General features: G+C 39.7%; 1 protein-coding gene across 1 annotated transcript; it reads right to left on the bottom strand.

The window, feature by feature from the left end:
• Window positions 1-923: 923 nt before the first annotated feature.
• LOC142611126 (uncharacterized) lies at window positions 924-9,478 on the bottom strand. The gene is made up of 2 exons (XM_075783164.1): window positions 7,662-9,478; window positions 924-1,277 (listed from the first exon to the last, which is right to left on the bottom strand). The coding sequence occupies exon 1, from the start codon at window positions 9,153-9,155 to the stop codon at window positions 8,136-8,138; it is 1,020 nt and encodes a 339-aa protein (XP_075639279.1). The 5' UTR covers window positions 9,156-9,478; the 3' UTR covers window positions 924-1,277; window positions 7,662-8,135.
• Window positions 9,479-19,657: the final 10,179 nt, after the last annotated feature.

The following is a 19,657-nucleotide window of genomic DNA, read 5'->3' as shown; positions in this document are numbered from 1 at the left end:
TTATTTTAGGTTTAGGTGATTTATTTCCTTGTTTTTAGGTGCATTTAATGCTTTTTAGGTCAAATTTGATTCCTGATATGGTTAGGTATCAATTAGGAGTTATTTTAGAATATATTTTCTTGTCTGTCAAGTTTTATAGAGTCCTTAAATAGGCTCTTAAGTCTGTAAACGTTTTTTCATAGATTATTGAATAAAAATCAGAAAATGTGAGGTTTTGCTCTTCTTTTGGTTCTTCAAGAACTGTGAACTTATTAAGGATTCTTCCTTGTGGCGTTCAAACTTTATACCTTCGGTTCGTGATTCATTATAATCATTGGGTCAAGGTGTCATACTTATACATTTGGTTCGCATTTCGATTATAAATGTTGGGTCAGGGTTTCTATCAAAATCTAAATTTTAGCTTTCTTGGGCAAATATTTCAATATTTTTGTTGGGTCTCAAAGCGTGACGATTGAGGTTCGCATCACTATCCTTCACTAGAGGCCAGATTGACAGCCTAAAAAATTGCGCTTGCTTCTACCAGGAGGGGGCTACATCTATGGAAAGGCTTAGCCCACACTTTGATTACTTCACCTGAAGAGTTTCTCGCTACAACTGCTAAGGCGGTTCTGACCGGGTTGATGATGCGAACCTTAATCGACATACTTTGAGACCCAACAAAAATATTGGAATATTTGCCCAAGAAAGCTAAAATTCAAATTTTTGATAGAAACCCTAACCCAACGTTTATAATCGAAACGCGAACCAAAGGTATAAGTTGACATTGACCCAATGATTATAAAGAATCACGAACCGAAGGTATAAAGTCTGAACGCCACAAGGAAGAATCCCTGATAAGTTCACAGTTCTTGAAGAACCAAAGAAGAGCAAAGCCTCACATTTTTTAATTTTTATTCAATAATATCTATATAAAAAAACGTTTACAGACTTCAGGGCCTATTTAAGGGCTCCATAAAACTTGACAGACAAGAAAATATATTCTAAAATAACTCCTAATTGATACCTTACCATATCAGGAATGAAATTTGACCTAAAAAGCATTAAATGCACCTAAAAACAAGAAAATAAATCACCTAAACCTAAAATAACGTTTTTACCTAAAAATACCAAAAATAATAAATTACAACAATTAAACAGTAAATTTTGTCCTACATCAGACCCCTCCACTTAAAACAAACTCGTCCTTGAGCTCATCTTTGAAATCTGAAATCTTCCGCTCCAAATAAACAAATACTTTGAATGCTTTAATAACTTGATCCGGTTGTGAAACTTGAATCCTTCATAAAGTGTAACAGAAAATTTCTTCTCATCTACTTTCAATTTATTTGCAACATCAATCAACAAAGGGTTGATAATAAAATTAAAATTTTCTATTCCAAGAAAATCAACATATTGTATAGTCATCTTCAACAAATCAACTGAGACTTGAGGATTGTGAGTTGTGGACTCATCCTCATATTTGACTTCAATTGAATCTTCCACAATGTTCTCAATAATTACCATCTTTTCTTTTTTTTCACGTTTTTTTCTTCTTCTTTTTTTCTCTTTTTTTTGGTGCTGGGTGCATAATTTTAACCTAGTGCACGTCAAAAAATAAGAATGAAGAAGATAGGATGATGAAAGGAAACAAAAGGTAAAGGGATAGAAAACTGACTTTAGAACCTGTGTTCTGATACCAAATGATGCGAACCTCAATCGACATGCTCTGAGACTCAACAAAAATATTGGAATATTTGCCCAAGAAAGCTAAAATTCAGATTTTTGATAGAAACCCCAACCCAACGTTTATAATCGAAACGCGAACCAAAGGTATAAGTTGATCTTGACCCAATGATTATAAAGAATCACAAGCCAAAGGTATAAAGTTTGAACGCCACAAGGAAGAATCCCTGATAAGTTCACAGTTCTTGAAGAACCAAAGAAGAGCAAAGCCTCACATTTTCTAATTTTTATTCAATAATATCTATATAAAAAAACGTTGACAGACTTAAGGGCCTATTTAAGGGCTCCATAAAACTTGACAGACAAGAAAATATATTCTAAAATAACTCCTAATTGATACCTTACCATATCATGAATCAAATTTGACCTAAGAAGCATTAAATGCACCTAAAAACAAGAAAATAAATCACCTAAACCTAAAATAACGTTTTTACCTAAAAATACCAAAAATAATAAATTACAACAATTAAACAGTAAATTGTGTCCTACATCAGTTGACTACAGCATCAACATTCAGCTTGATGAAGCCAGGGGAGGGAGGCTTCCAACTCTGATGCGATGATGGGTGAAACACTTGGGTGGTAGATTGGATTACGGTAAGGAATTCAAAAATTATCCTTTGGATATGTGAGTAGGTTGCACGGATGTCAACCTTTTCCCCTTGAAACATAGTTCTGCTTCTTAAGTTCCAAATTCCATCTACCACGAATGTCATGGCTGAAGATACACACCAGGTTTCACCGTTCGTGGTGGTGAGATGAGAGGGGTCGAGGATGAGTTTGATTAAATCGCCGCTGCACATGACATGTTGAGAATTAGTTCTGAACCCCCAGCAAGTTTCAAACCAGATTGCTCTCATGATTAGGCAGGTGAAGAATAGGTGGCAAATGGATTCACGCTCATTACCACACAAGGCACAAGAGGAGTTAATAGCTTCGAGCCTTTGGTGCAAGATGTCTCTGGTTGGCAAGGAGTTGGTAGCCATCCTCCATAGCAAAATTTTGATCATTTCCGTAGTTTTGATTTTCCATAGACCTTTCCATTGAGCCTCACTTAGTGTCACAGGGTCAATTTTTCTTTTAAATTTACTGCCTGTGATGGCACTAAGTTCCTCTCTTAGTCTTAGCCAATACACCACTCACACACACTACAAGAACACTTAGAACAAAATTATTAAGGGAATTCACACACACACAGTGTTTACAGGACACCAACCCCAACCCCAACCTTTATTACTCAATATTCAAGTACAAAGGAAGTCTGGAGAATACACACGAAATTCTCTAAGCAAAATACACTCTCTGTTGTTGACAACCCCAACAGCCTAGGTTATGTGTACAGAAATAACTATCACGGCAGTTACTACCAAGTAACTGCCCCCTGTTCAAGACTTACTGCTAAATGTGGTCTGACTTAGGACACTTGCAACTGATGCTGTCTTGGCCTGCTCTCCACGAACCCAGCCCCTACACAGCAGGTCTGAATGTCCAGTAAGCTTGTAACTGCTGATAACTGCTGGTAACTGCTGTTGCACACTCTGCACATGCCAGCCCATCACTCAGCATTTCATGAGGCCTCTACCCATGCTTCAGCAGCCCACACATGATTATCCCATCATGTTTTAAAAGATTGGCCCTTGCTCAAGCCCTTCTTATCAGCATCACAGCCTACGTAACATGTCCATACACAGCCCACCAAGCAACTGCTATCAGCCCACACATACAAATCCATGCATTCTGCTAGCACTAACTAGCCCAATGCCTTGCATAGCCTAATATCATCACAGCAGCCCAGCACTGCCTTGTATATAAGCCACCAAGCCCATACACAAAGCAACCCAACCAAGCCACTATGCCATCAACCATCACTAAGGGTCAGCACCACCTGCTGCTACCCATCATCACCGAACCATCACTGCCCACCATGGCTCACCACTGCCATGGCCTTAGGGCATCATGTGGAGTAAGGTGCCTCCACATGCTGCCCTCATCACTCTCATCAATCTGAATGAAGCAGGGAGACTGGGCTTGTCCCCCTCAAAGAGTGCTTAGGAGCTTCACTAGATAGGCATGAGGAGCCATTGGTGTCTTAAGATAACATTGAGCCATGTGACCGGCCTAATGTTGTCCAAACACTCCAACTCCTCATGCCATCATCAGCAACTTGCAAAACTCCTAACAAACCACCCCCACCAGAAGAAGCCGATGTCCTCATCGATAGGGTATCCTCATATGCCTTCACTTCTTTCTCAAACTGCCACAATGTAGATGCTTTCTCCCAACTCGCCTCTGATTCAGCAGCCACCTTCCACTTTACCAAGTAGTATGTTATCATATTTCCTCCCTCACAATAACCTGTCACCTTCTTGTTTAGAATTTTATCCACTTCTCTATCAAACTGAACCATGACAGTAGACGGGGCACGCCGTGCTTCATTTCTTGAAGGATCTTCTGCATCCCCATGATAAGGCTTCAAGAAGCTCACATGTATTGTTGGGTGAATCTCCAATCTTTCTGGCAGCTTCAACTTGTAAGCCATTGTACCAACTCTCTTTACAACCTCGAATGTATCATATTTAGGAACTAAACCTCAGTGAAATGCTTCACTTCTGAACTTACTCCAAATCTGTGGAGTCAATTTCAACAGCACCCTGTCCCTCACTTGGAATTCCAGAGGCCTTCTCCCTTTGTCAGCGTACTTCTTCATCCTCCTTTGTGCTTTCAACAAGCTGTCCTGTGCCTCTGCATCAGCTCCTGCTTGTTGATGGCAAACTTGTACACTGCGGGACATCTTCCCCCTGAACGCTGCTTAGCAATCTCATGAGGTGTGAAAGGTTGCTGCCCCATAGCCAACTCAAAAGGACTCATCCTAGTTGATGAAGATTTGTGTAGATTGTAGGAAAACTGTGCAGAATCCAATAAATCTAACCAATTCTTTTGGCTGGCAGTCACATAATGTCTCAAATAGTCCTCCAATACAGCATTAAGCCTTTCTGTTTGCCCATCTATTTGTGGGTGATTTGCAGTAGAGAACTTCAATTCTGAACCCATCAAACCAAACAGAACAGTCCATAATCGACCAGTAAATCTAGAGTCTCTGTCACTTACAATGTCTTCAGGCAACCTAAAGTATTTCACTACGTTTTTATAGAACAAGTCAGCAGCCACCTCTGCTGTGCATGTGCTCGGTGCAGCCATAAAAATGGCATACTTTGAGAATCTATCAATAACCACAAATACTGACCCCATCCCCTTAACTTTTGGCAAACCAGTAATAAAATCCATTGAAATAGAAACCCAAGGACTTTCTGGTATAGGAAGAGGCTGCAGCAAACCTGCTTCCTTTTGAGTCAAGCCCTTGTCTTGATAGCAAACCAGACAGGTCTTCACATACAACTCAATATCTAAGTCTATCTTAGGCCAATAGTATGAACAAGATAGTAATGCATACATCCTATCTTTACCTAGATGTCCTACCCACTGTGGATCGTGAGTTTCTTTCAGCAACTCTCTTCGGATCCTTCCACTTAGGACAAACATCTTGCCACCCTTGGCATATAGCAACCCATCCTCCAGCCAGTAACGCCTCACCAAGCCTGCAGTAACATCCTGCATCAGCTTCTGATAGGTAGCATCAACCTTAGCACTGTCTTTGATCCTCTCCACAAAGTCTGACTCCACTCTAGTCAGGGCAGCCACATATTCCTGCACCTGTTTGCGACTCAAAGCATCAGCCATTTCATTATGCTTGCCTAGTTTGTGCTCCCACACGAAATCATACTCCTATAACAACTCCTGCCACCTAGCCTGCTTGGGTGACAGCTTCTTTTGTGTGTTCAAGAAGGTGTTAGCCACATTATCTGTTCTCACCACAAACTTTGGTCATAGCAGATATACACGCCAGGCCAGCAAACAGTGCACCACTGCAATCTTCTCTTTCTCATGAGCTGAACACTTCTTCTCTGCCTCATTCAACTTCCTGCTCTCATAAGCAACAAGATGTTTTTCTTGTACAAGAACACCACCAATTGCCTTATCCAAAGCATTTGTATGGACCTCAAAGGGTAAACCAAAATCTGGTAAACGAGGCACTGGTTCACTTGATACAGCAACCTTCAGCTTCTCAAAAGCATCATGGCACGCGTCTATCCATGCCCATTTTCTGTCCTTCTTCAGCAAATCTGTGAGAAGAGCCACCTTCTTCGACTATCCTTGGATAAACTTCCTATAATAGTTGGCCAGTCCAAGGAAAGACCGAAGCTCTGCAACCTTGCTAGGTGGTGGCCAATCAAGAATGGCCTGTACTTTTCTCTCATCCATCATAACCTGACCTTTGCTGACTTTGTGTCCCAAGAACAGAATCTCATGTTGGGCAAATTCACATTTCTCCTTCTTAACAAACAATTGGTGTTCTCTCAGTTTGGACAGCACCTTCCTAAGGTGATCCATGTGACCTTCCAAAGATTCACTATATACTACAATGTCATCTAGATAAACCACAACAAAGCGATCCACAAACTCATAGAAGACATCATTCATCAAATTACAAAATGTAGCAGGGGCATTAGTTAAACCAAAAGGCATAACTAGAAACTCATAGGAACCATACCGGGTTACACATGTGGTCTTAGGCTTATCCCCTTCTGTAATCCTTACTTGCCAGTAGCCTGATCTTAAATCCAACTTTGTGAAGTAGATAGCTTTGCTCAATTTGTCAAAGAGGTCTTGAATAAGAGGGACTGGATATTTGTTCTTCACAGTCACTTTGTTCAAGGCTCTGTAATCTACACACATCTGCAACGAGCCATCCTACTTCTTCTGGAATAGAACAGGGGCACCATAAGGAGCCTTGGAGGGCTAGATATAGCCTGCATCCAGCAGCTCTATCAACTGCTTCCTCATCTCAGCCAACTCCAATGGGGACATTCTGTATGGGGCCTTTGACGGTGGCTTTGATCCAGGAACCAACTCGATCCTATGATCAACTGCACGTTTAGGTGGAAGGATTTTTGGTAGTTCTAGAGGCATAACAATAGCAAACTCCCCTAGCAGTCCAACCACAGCATCTGGAACTTCGACATACTTGTCTTGCTTCACCTCAATCAATGTAGCCAAGTAGGTCATTTCACCCTTCTTCAGCCCATGCTCCACCTGCATGGCTGAAACCATTGGTTCTTTCCCCTTACTACTCTTGCTATTTCCTACCCCACGCCTCACAAGAACATAGCAAGGCTGCTTATCATCAAGGATCAACAACATTCCAATGAAAGGCAGCAAAATAGCCGTAGCAGCCACTAGGGACTTGCAATATTTATCAATGCACTCTACAAGGGTTAAAGCATTCCTCCTAGTGGCTTTGGAAAACAAAACTATGTCATCTGCATACATGACATGCGTGATAGCTGGGCCATTAATACTTGCTTTGACCCCCTCCAGGTTTTTCATGGCTAGTTGGTGCTCAATGATTCTTGATAGGATCTCCTGGGTGATTATGAAGAGGTAAGGCGAGAGGGGGTCACCCTATCCTAGACCTCTAGCTGGTCTGAATTGTGCTGATTTTCCACCATTCACTAGCACTTCGAAGGATACCGAGGTAACACGTGCCAGAATCCAGCTTACAAATACATCACAGAAGCCAAACTTTGATAATATAGTTTTTAAGAAGGACCAGTTAACTCTGTCATAGGCCTTCTAGAGGTCAAGCTTAATCGCCATCTACCCTGATTTAATCTTCCTGGTTTTGAAACTGTGTATAAGTTCTTGAACCAGAACTTGGTTCTTCGTGATCCACCTATCCGGGATGAACGCGGATTGGGTTGGGGAGATCAACTTAGGTAGGAAGGGTCTGATCCTAGACACTAAAATCTTGGAAATAATCTTGTAAACCACATTGTATAGACTAATGGGGCGGTAATTATTGAAGGTTAGAGGGGAAGGTACCTTTGGAATGAGAACGATGAGGGAGCTATTTATCTCTTTTGGCATGGAGCCATTCCGGAAGAAAGAGGTGGTAGCTTGGATGAGGCTTTCTCCCACTATGGGCCAATAGGCTTTGTAGAATGCCACTGGGAAACCGACCGGGCCCAGGGCTTTAAGATCCTACATCTGGAAAAGGGTTGCCTTGATTTCCTCAAGAGTGGGGATACCACAAATGTGCTCATTGTCATCTTCCAATATGGCAGTATGAATGAGCCCCTCAAGGTGGTCAGGAAAATCCACTTCTTCTTCTGAAAAGAGGTCTCTGAATTTGTCAAGGAATAGCTGTCTGATGTTTCTTGAGCCAGTGATCCATGTCCCATCATCAGCCTTAATAGCATCAATATTGTTATGCCTCCTGCAAATGATAGTTGACAGATGGAAGAAGGAAGAGTTTTTATCTCCTACCTTGAGCCAGAGCTCCCTAGATTTTTGCCTTCAAAGACTTTCACTACGCTCAAGCCATTCAGACAATTCAAATTGGAGACAGGACTCAATGTTTCCTGTGCACTCAGATGCATTCAGGCCTTGGACTTCAGTGATTTTTTGGAGCAGATCATTAATCCTAGACTGGCAATGCCCAAAAACCTCTCTGTTCCATTTACGGAGCGCCTTACGGGTTGCCTCATGTTTTTTGCACAACTTGGTGAACTCTGATCCTTGGACATTTTTTGACCAAGCATTCTCCACTACTGAGTAGCAGTTTGGGTTTCTAATCCAAGCTGCTATGAAACGAAAAGGTCTATGAGCTAAGGAATCTGACAGACATGTATCTAGGAGCAGCGGAGCGTGGTCAAAATTAACGACACCAAGGTGGGCTATGTTTGCATTAGGAAAAGCTAACCTCCAAGATATGTTGGTGATTCCCCTATCTAATCTTCGTTTCACAGTGGCTCTCCCCCATTTGCCTTTTGCCCAGGTGAACTTGTTACTTGATAACCCCAAATCAATTATGCTAAACTCAAACATCAGGTCTTTGAGGTGGTTTACAGCTGAGGAGCTCCCTCTGCTACCCCCAAATCTTTCATCTTGACTTAATGTGCAGTTGAAATCGTCAATACAAATCCAAGGGCATGAGAAAGATTCAAGAAGGGCTGACAGATTCCCCCAAGCTTTAGACTTCTTTGCTGGATAGGTAGGTCCATAGAAACCTACTAACACCCACTTGGACAATTTATCAGACACTTGAATAGCAATCATGTTTTTATTATACTCTAACCCTTCCACAAGATCATTTGCACGCCACATCATACAGTGGCCCCCAGCGAAGCCTTTAGCTTCTATGACTTGCCTATAACTGAACCCTAGCAAGTTCATCACTTCTTTCATACGCTTATCGGATGCTTTCATCTCACAAAGAACAACAAAATCGGGCAAAATGCCTCTTATTTGAGCCTTTGAGGCTCGGACTGTCGAGGCATTGCAGATGCCTCGACAATTCCAGCTTAGGGCCTTCATGGGGATGGTGGAGGCATGGTAAGGCCCGCCTCCCCGACCGTTTGATCAAAGTTAGAACTTGATTCATTGTCTTGGTGGGTAGTACTGGAACTCAAACTGTGGTTGCTATTGCATGCTTTAGCTTTCAGAGGTTCACCATGGATTTTCGTGGGGTAGTTTGGTTCAAGAGAGTCAAAAACTTGTCTTATATTTTTGGTGAAGAGAGATAGTTCATCATCTATGATTTTCCTCTTCTGGGGTGGTGGTTGGATGGGTAGGACGTGGGCAGCTGGGGGCGGATTTGTTTGATCGGTGAGGTTTGACTGTTGTGGAGAAGGAGGAGGTGAAATTGATGAGGCAAGGTTCATGGCACGCTTAGGTGTGTTTGGGGTATCAGAGATAGTGGTGGGGGGGGAGGATTGGGCTAGGGGTGAGTGGGCTTCAAAGTAAAGAGCATTGTGGGTGGGCCCAAGGTCAGCAATTTTTGGTGGTTCATGACTGGGGCCCATGTCTTGGTGTGTCAGTCCCACAGTTTTCAAATTTTGGCAGGATTCGGTCCAGGTGTTAGGACGTGGTACATTGTTTAGAGGTAGTGGAGACGAGGCTTGGGGTACACTGTCCAGAGGTAGTGGAGGCTTGGTACTGAGCCGAGCAGCGTCTTAGACAGGTTGGAAAGTGTCAGCGGCACCAGACACGTAAAGGTAGGATGGGTAGCTCAATTTTGCCTCCATCTCTAATTGAGGGTTGTTTGATTTCTGGTATGCGCCGGTGGGAATGTGGTCGTTTTCTGGTCTGAGCCATGAACTAGCTGCAAAGAAAGTGACGCCGTGGGGATTTTGGAGGAAGAAGGTTTCCCCTTGACAGTGCTTCTCTTCATGCTTGATTATGCCACAGTTATAGCATATCTCAAAAAAAATTTCATACTTTATACTAATCCACAGATCATTTAGATTTTGGGCGAGGGAGAAAAACTCCAGGTATGAGAGGTTTGGTGTAATCAACCTCGATCCTGATTCTAGTAAATCTTCTCCAATCTCCACCTCCGTCGCCGGTGAAGTCTAGCTCGACGACTTTGCCTACTTTTGCTCCAATGTTTCTGAGGTTTTCTTCAGATTGCCGCAAAGAAGGAAGGCCATGGATTTGGACCCAAATGGTGGATGAGTTGAACTCTATTTCTCGCCAGGACAAGTTAGGATTCCATCTTTTAAGCACAAGATGGCCTCCTCTAATGGACCATGGTCTTCTATGGAAGACTTTGTTGGCATCTGCTTCATGTTAGAAACGGAATAGAAACAAATCATTTTCCATTCGAGACACTTCTAAGGGGAAAATAGGCTTCCATGCTTTTTGGACAACATCTCTTACAATGCTCAATCCGATAGACTTGGAAGAGATGATTTTTCCGATTAGGGTCAAGTCTGAGTTTAAGGATGGGTTTTGGTTTGGAGGGAGCTCAAGGCGGATGTATTTGAAGGAGCATTTCTTGGTGTGGTTGACTAGATCTGAGCCTTCCATGAGGGGATGTTTTTTTGGGGGAAAGGGAAAAGGGGAGGATGAAAGGGTAGTTCGTAGGACAACAGGGAGCAAGGTTATTACAGAGAGCTCATTTTTTGGTGTACTTGGTAAGCTTGGGTTAGGTTAGGGAGAGGGACTCTGGGATAGGTGAGAGGTGAGGGGTGCTACAGAGAGCACGGAAAGGAGATCCCCATGTGGCATTGTTCTTACACAATCTTCCAATTTGGATTGGAATATCAGCATAAAACATTTCTAAACAAAAACCAAATTTCCAGGGGAGTTAAGGTGCTAGGAAACTCAAAGATCCAACTGGGCATCAAACACGGATACTTCCTCATAATGAAACTGCATGAAAATGCCCTACTTCTAGAACCAAACAGCTATGCAACAAAACAAATGTTTCTAGCAAAATCTACTCGGAAAAAAAAAATCCAAAGAAACTTTTGAATTACACTTTGTGTAAAAAATCTGTTCACTAGATCTATTTTACAAAGTTTTCAAAGACAATTTGTGCCAAACAAAAAATTCACCTTGAACGTGAGTTAATGAAGTCCCTACTTTAGTCTTTCAATTATTCCCATATTTAAAAAAAAAATCTAATTTCATTAATTATAACCTTTAGTAAAATTGTAACTTATCATTGACAAGATATTAGTGAAATGATGCAAGTCCAGTGGTAACAATAGCTAGGAATCTAACGATAGAAAAACAGTAAGTTAGAATAAGTTCGCCCATGCATGATGATTTCAGATAAAGGGGAAAACTTGATAGTAATTGGAGGGAGAGAGTGTGACCAATTGTACACAAGGAAGGATGAATTGATAAGTAGGGATGGCCATACTCATTGGGTTATGATATCTAACCCTACCCAATCTAATTATTCTGGATAATACCCAGTTCTTAATGAGTAAAAAGTAATTGGGTAAGGTTTGAATATTACCTATTTACCTATTATTACCCATTTAATTAATTACATCTAACTCAAACCCAACTCAACTAAATTATTATGGGTAAACCTCAACCTACTCAATTACCAAATAATCAAAATTAACAAATTGCCCTAAAACTTGAAAATGACCAAAGTATTCCTAAAATTATCTAAAATTGCCGAAATGCACCCTAAACTTAAAAAATGACCGAAATACCCCCAAAACCTAAAAATTACCAAAATACTCCCAAAACATAAAAAATAACCGAAAGACCCCCAAAACCAAAAAAAAAAAAAAAAAACCAGAATATCCCTAAAACAAAAATAAAATGATCAAAATACCCCCCCCAAAACCTAAAAATGACCAAAATACCCCCCAAACCTAGAAAATCACTGAAATACCCCTAAAACATTAAAAATAATAATTGAAATACCCCCCTGAAACCTAAAAAAGACCAAAATACCCTCTAAACTCAAAAAATTACTGAAATACCCCCAAAACCTAAAAATTATCAAAATACTCCCCAAACATATAAAATGAAAAAAATATCCCTAAAACCTATAAAATATCCGAAATACCCCATAAACCTAAAAAATGATTGAAATACTCTTGAAACCTATAAAATCACTAAAATACCCCGAAATATATAAAATGACAAAAATGCCCTAAAACCTATAAGATGATAAATATACACCTAAACCTAAAAAACTGATTGAAATAACCTCAAAACCTAAAAAATGACCAACAAATTCAGAAAATTATAAAATGATCGAAATACCCCTAGAGCTTAAAAAAATAACCGAAATACCCCCAAAATCTAAAAAATGACCAAAATACCCCGAAACCTATAAATTTACCAAAATACCCCCTAAACCTTAAAATTCCTAAAATAACTCCAAAACCTTTAAAATTACCGAAATAGCCCCAAAATATAAAAATTACTAAAATACCTCTAAAACATAAAAAATGACAAAAATGCCCTCGTAATCTAAAAAATGATTGAAATACCCTTAGAATTTAAAAAATTACCAAAATACCCTCGAAACATCCAAAATAACCCAAACCTCTATTTTGCTAATTTAAGAGGTTACAAATGTATTTTGGTCACTTTAGATATTTTCAAGGGGTATTTGGTCGTTTTAGAGGTTTAGGGCTATTTTGGTCAATTTATAGGATTCTGGGTATTTTTGGTAATTTTAGAGGTTTGGGATTATTTTTGGTCATTTTAGAGGCTTCGGGCATATTTGGTCATTTTAAAGGTTTAGGGCTATTTAGGTCATTTTCTAGGTTTGAGGATATTTCGGACATTTTTTAGGTTTAGGGTGTATTTTTATCATCATATAGGTTTTAGGGGCATTTTTGTCATTTTATATATTTTGGGGGTATTTTGGTCATTTTATAGGTTTCAAGGGTATTTCGGTCATTTTTAGGTTTATTTCAGTCAATTTTTTGGTTTTAAGGTTATTTTGGTAATTTTTAAGTTTCGGGGGTATTTTAGTTAGTTTTTAGGTTTTAAGGATATTTCAATCATTTTTTAGGTTTTGGCGGTATTTTGGTAATTTGAAGTTTCAGGGGTATTTCAGTAAGTTTTTAGGTTTTAGAGGTATTTCTGTCATTTTTTAGGTTTATGGGGTGTTTTGGTAATTTCATGTTTTGGGGTATTTCAGTCAAATTTTAGGTTTCGAGAGGGTATTCTAGACATTTTTTAGGTTTAGGGGGTATTTTGGTAATTTTAAGTGTTGTTTGAGCATATTTGGTGATTTTGGGGGTATTTTGGTCATTTTTTAGGTTTCATGAGTATTTTTCTTATTTTAGAGATTTTGTGATATTTTGGTCATTTTAGTGGTTTTTTAGCATAACTAGTGATTTTAAAGATATCAAGGCATTTTGGTCATTTTAAAGGTTTCATGGGCATTTTGCTCATTTTAGAGATTTTGGAGATATTTTGGTAGTGGTTTTTGAGCATATTTGATGATTTTATAGAAATCTAATTTGGGTAGGGTATAGATATCCATAGATAAACAAACTGGGTAACAATTAGGCATGGGTACTAATTGGGTAAGATAATCAAGTATTTATGGATAAATTAATTGGGTTGGGTTGGGTATGGGCATTGGGTATACCCTACCCATGACCATGTCTATGATCTTCTGACTTCTTTCCAACTATCTAGATATCTCAGAAGATCATAGATATGGACATTATATAAGGGAAAATTATTAGGTACTCCAGATTACGAACTATAAATGCGTACTCCTTTCTCTCATATAAATAGTGAGTCCCACCATAAATTTAATTAGTGGAGCCTACTATTCATGTGAGAGGAAGGAGTACGCATTTATCTCCAGGAGTACACAATAATTTCCCCTATATAAGAAGCTATTATCACTAATTAAGCTATCACTACTTGAAATCCTTTCCCCTTAATTATATTCTATTTTTATATTTTATGCCCATTGAATTATTACGGTATTTTATAACTTGTCGTTCAACAACAATTTTGCTTTTAGAAGACACAAATGCCGTGTCTCTTTTTCCATGGAAATATGTTGGTAATGACATCCATTTCATTAGAAGACAAATATGCTATGACATCCATTTCAAATCACTGGTAATTTTTTTATAGGAAAAAAAAAAAAAAAGAAAAAAAAAAAAGAAAAACTCAAATTGGACAAGGTCCGGTCCACTACTATTATGTTATTAAATAAAAACAGCCCAGCATGGTCAGAAAACGAGGACGAGAAAAAAAGTTGTAGGCCCGAAACGTAGCGTTTCGTGACAATTTATAGTTAGAAGGTAATCCGGCCCATGTCACTCGTCTAGTGATAATTGAGTTCCACCCATTATATAATGGGCCAGCTCACAAGGACTAGGGTCTAGGGCCTTTGAGATGAACAAGCAACTTTAATACTCATGGGAAGAGAATAATATTTACTTCTCAGAGACTAGGGCACGTTTGGTAATTAATTTTGTTTTAGTAATATTGTTTGTATTTTTTGAAAATACATATAAGTGAAAAAGTGTAAAAATACGTGTAATGTTGTTTAAATACTGAAAACTGTTATTCTAGTAACGATAACAAATGGGCCCTAGAATTGTACTTGTAGTTTTGTTAGCAGTTTTAAGTTTATGTATCTAACTAGCATGACTTTACATAGAATAAAATAGAGGAAAGAATACGTAAGCCAATTCTAGCTAATTTATTGAAGATCCATAATCGATTTCAAAATTTTGGAATTAAAGATTTCAAATTTTGGAATTAAAGCTTTATCATTGTTGTTGTCATTCATGGATGTCATGTCCATAGCACTCCACAAAATAAAAGTAAACTAAATTAAGGGAGTATTTTATATGTGTCGAGCCTCCTCCTGCTATTACCCTTGGATTGAACGAAAATTTGCTTCATGATGCATATGACAGACCTCGGTCTGTGAGACTCTACACAGGATAGGAGGCTCTTGCAATCGAATACCAACACAGAAGTCCATGGAGTAGTATGTAAATGTAATAAAGCAGTATAAGGTAAGATCAACCTCATTTATGAAGCCTAGCCCAGGCTATTATGAGGCCTTAATGCGTCACCCAAAATTCAGCAACTAAGCTTATGCCTGATTACTGACGGTTTGGCCCAAACAAACCATTACCCAAAATCACTTTTGGATCAATGATCGATGGAGCACCATTAACTTAACACTCAATGGAAGCCCATAAAAGACACTGACTTTTTTTTTTTTTACAAGATAGAATTTCGACTCTAACCTAATCTAAGTATATATGTGTGAAGCTCCCTCCCGGAGACTTGAACCCTGGCTCTTGTCCCCACACCCCACAAGCACTTATACTTGTGGAGTAACCACCGCACCAAGGGTGCGCGGTGGTGACACTGACTTTTCTTAACACAACTCATCTGTATACAAGACATTTTTTATATATATAAATATTTTCGCTCGATTCAAAGTTCAAAAAAATAATTATTAAAATTCAGCACAAGAAAAAAAAAAAAAAAAAAAAACCCAAAGCATAAATAGAGACTTTTAAGGGTATATTATATTACAAATTTGAATGAAAATTGAATTGGAGAAACAACAAATGCTAAATAATTTCTTTTACTGCCACATAACCTTATAAGAAATTAAGCAATGTTATTAATAATTTATTTAAAATATTGAGTATTTCTAAGTTTAATATAATTTTTAGGAACATGTTTGGTGCTTGGGGCTCCAACTACCATTAGGAAGATACACATGTGTCTTAGTTTGTTGGATTAAGTAAATCATATGCATTGCACGTGATATGAACAAATATCATATTCTTATTAATAGTTGGAGTTCAAGGCTCTAAACATGTTTGAAGTCAAACTTGTTCTAATTCTTATTATAAGAGATTTTACAAATTCCTATGACCTCTTATGCGTACCATATTAGTTGCTTAAAAAAAAATTGTCATGCTAATTATTTAATTCTCTCTCTCTCCCTCTCTCCATATTCACACTATTAAAATCTCAATACCAAAAAATCATTATAGTTATAAATTGGAATTTGATTGGTGTCTTAATTTGATGAGAAATAACAATCATAATGGAGGGGACAATATAAATTAAAATTCAGATTTTTTGTGTGTAAACTTATTTTCCTTCTCCTCGTGGTAGGAGTGCTCTCTCTCACTTCAGGTGAGTCTTTTTTTCCACAGCTTCTAACAGTGGACTAGAGTCAAAAGGTGATACCACAATACTAAGGACCACCTCTGACGTGCACCATGGAGGCTAACTTCATTGAGAAGATGCAACAGATACGGTTAACAGAGGAGGAAGGTGAAGTATTAGAGATTCGATCTACAAATCGGGATAAAACATTAGAAGAATGCTCACTAAGCTTGCTGGGACGCTTCCTCTCCACTCGACCCTATAATCTGAGAGCAGCGAAGACAATGTTACGATTTGCATGGAAGCTGGGAAGTGACGTCAAGATTATTGATGTAGGGGAAGGAATAATACAATTTAAGTTCACGTTGGAAAGCCAGTTGGTATGGGTCCTTAATAATGGACCATGGAGCTTCGACAATAACCTCCTTGTCCTCCGTAGGTGGGAACGGGGCATGACGGCGAGGTCGGTAATTTTCTCAGTGCTACCAATATGGGTTCAAGTATGGGGATTGCCATTCGATCTCATCAATGAGGAGGTTGCGTGGGACATTGGCAAAGGCCTCGGTCATGTGGTGGAAGTGGACAACAAAACTTTCTCGTCGAAACAAGCTCAATTCATCCGAATCCGAGTGGAGATACCGCTGAATAAACCAATCCGACGGGAGGATATGTACTCAACCCTGAAGGAGACCATGTAAGAGTGGGATTCAAATATGAAAGAATGGTAGGGCTATGCTACCAATGTGGTCTATTCGGCCATGATGCAAAAGAGTGCCCAACCCCAAGGGACCAACAGCTGACCGAGAACCCATATGGAGAATGGCTGAAAGCAGGGCATCGAAAAAGCGGCGAAACATCGGAAAGATGATGAAACAGCTCACCACGGTGGGAAACAAGGCAAGATCACGATCAAGGCAGTAGGGATCAGCCGCAATCAATGAGCGTAAATGTTCCAGCTGGAAATAATGATCAAAATGGAAAAAACGAAGATTTGGGTAACGGCTCTATAAATGATACGGTTTCACAGCAGCACAATGACGAGGAGTTAAGGGAGCGGATATCACGGAGAAGAATCAAACCCGTATGGAAAGTATAATGGTTGTGGCTTCAAAATCGGGTGAGGTAACGGATAAGGAAATAACCTCAACAGAGGCAATCCATCCCATTATTGCAGCCGAAGATTTAGTTAATGTCCATGTCCAATATGTTGAAGTCATGAAACCTACACCCAGCCATGCAACTGTTGATAAGAACTTAATACCACGTGCAGCGGCACGTGAGATCTTTAAAACACAAGAAAGAAGGCCCACAGAAAATACAGCAAAGTGGAAGAGAATTGAACACCACAATAACCCTTCTATGAGTATAACCAATATTGGCTCACAACATACGGGGGTAAAACGAGCACAACCAAAAGATGGCCACCAAGAGAAGGGTGAGGATAGAAACGAAGCAAGGCCAGTGAAGACAACCAGAAAGAACTATTCACAGCGGTGGAGGCTGCGGTGCAGCCCTGCCAAGACCAATGATCATACTAAGCTAGAACTGCCGGAGGCTTGGGAACCAATGTGCAGTGAATGTCCTCTCTCACTTGGTGAGGGAAAAAGCTCCCAAAATTTTGTTTCTTATGGAAAAAAAACAGTCAGTTGATGAGATGCAGAGGATTCAAGCAGATCTACCATATCGGTGCATGTTAGCGGTGTCGAGTATCCGTAGAAGTGGCGGGCTGGCACTTTTGTGGATGGAGGAGGTAGACTTGCATGTCCAAACTTACACACGTAACCATATTGATGCTCTTATTTTTAATGGCTCTAACCCTACATGGAGATTGACAGGTTTTTACAGATGGCCAGAAAAACAAAGGAAGCACGAGTCATGGCAGCTACTCAAGCATCTTCACACTAGGATCTCAGCCCCTTGGATCTGTGTTGGAGATTATAATGAGATCTTGTCATCCGAAGAGAAGCAAGGTGGCGTACCAAAGCTGTTGAACCACATGGAAGCTTTTCGGGCTACCCTTCTGCATTGTGGACTTGAGGACCTTGGTTTCAAGGAAACATTTTCACTTGGAACAATGGTAGACATGGGAATGCATTTGTACAAGAACGACTTGATAAAGCATGTGCAACGGGGGAATGGAAGGAAATCTATCCGGAAACTCGGGTCTTTCATCTCCAAACCTCATACTCGGACCATATTCCGATAGTCATTACCACGCAAAACCCAACCCAGTGGACTAGAAGACGAAAAGTGTCGCGAAGCTTTGAAGAAAAATGGGCTACCAACCCTCAATGTGAGACCGTGATACAATATGCATGGAGGGCAAACGTGAGACATGGCAGCCCTATGTCAAAGCTATTTGAAAAAAATCAAAAGATGCAGATTTGCCTTGGTGGATTGGAGTCGTGCATCAGTTGCTAGTTCAAAAACAATACTCCAGGAGAAACAAAAACAATTCGAAGACCTATGCTCTCCAAACAGTGTTGAACATCTAAATGCTATTAAAGGACTAAAGGTAGAGATCAACAATCTGTTACACCAGGAGGAATTGTTTTGGCGACAACGGTCTCGTTCCATTTGGCTACCGGTGGGTGACAAAAATACAAAAAAATTTCATCAAAGGGCTAGCCAACACCGACAGAAAAATCAAATCTCGGGTGTCTTTGACAGTGAAGGAAGGTGGGGCACATCAGAGGAAAGCATTGTCCACACTGCAAAGCACTACTTTCAGCAACTATTCACCTCTTCCCACCCGACCACTATTGATGGAGTGCTCAACTCAGTGGACAGATTGGTCACTCCAGGTATGAATGCCACTCTCCTTCAACGATACACTCCGGAAGAAATCAAGACAGCCCTATTTCAAATGCACCCTTCCAAATCACCAGGTCCTAATGGTATGACTCCATTCTTTTTTCAGAAATTTTGGCATATTGTGGGGCATGATGTTATAGTAGCAGTGTTATCTGTTTTAAACTCAGGGCATATGTTGAGAAAAATGAACCATACACATATTGTTTTAATCCCCAAGAAAAATGACCCAATACACATGTCTAATTTTAGACCGATTAGTTTAGCCAATGTAGTTTCTCGTATTATATCAAAGGTTATTGCTAATCGCCTAAAGATCATCTTGCCTAATGTGATTTCTGATGCTCAGAGTGCCTTTGTCCCAAATCGATTAATCACTAACAATACTACTGTAGCATATGAGCTGCTCCACAGATTGAGAAACAGAAGGAAAGGAAGAAAGGGACACATGGCTGTAAAACTTGACATCAGCAAAGCCTACGATCGGGTTGAGTGGACATTCTTACAAAGAATGATGGTGAAATTGGGATTTGATCCCAATTGGGTCCACTTGGCAATGGAGACAATAACCACGTCATCTTACTTAGTTTTAATCAATGGTGAACCAAAGGGTTTTATCACTCCTA

This window comes from Castanea sativa, chromosome 9, assembly GCF_040712315.1.
Source record: "Castanea sativa cultivar Marrone di Chiusa Pesio chromosome 9, ASM4071231v1".
In the NCBI taxonomy this organism is placed as follows: domain Eukaryota; kingdom Viridiplantae; phylum Streptophyta; class Magnoliopsida; order Fagales; family Fagaceae; genus Castanea; species Castanea sativa.
This window is presented reverse-complemented; position numbering and strand designations above follow the sequence as displayed.

Coding starts and splice junctions, on each gene's coding strand:
- LOC142611126 (XM_075783164.1), bottom strand. CDS start 9,155: ATGAAGGCCCTAAGCTGGAATTGTCGAGGCATCTGCAATGCCTCGACA.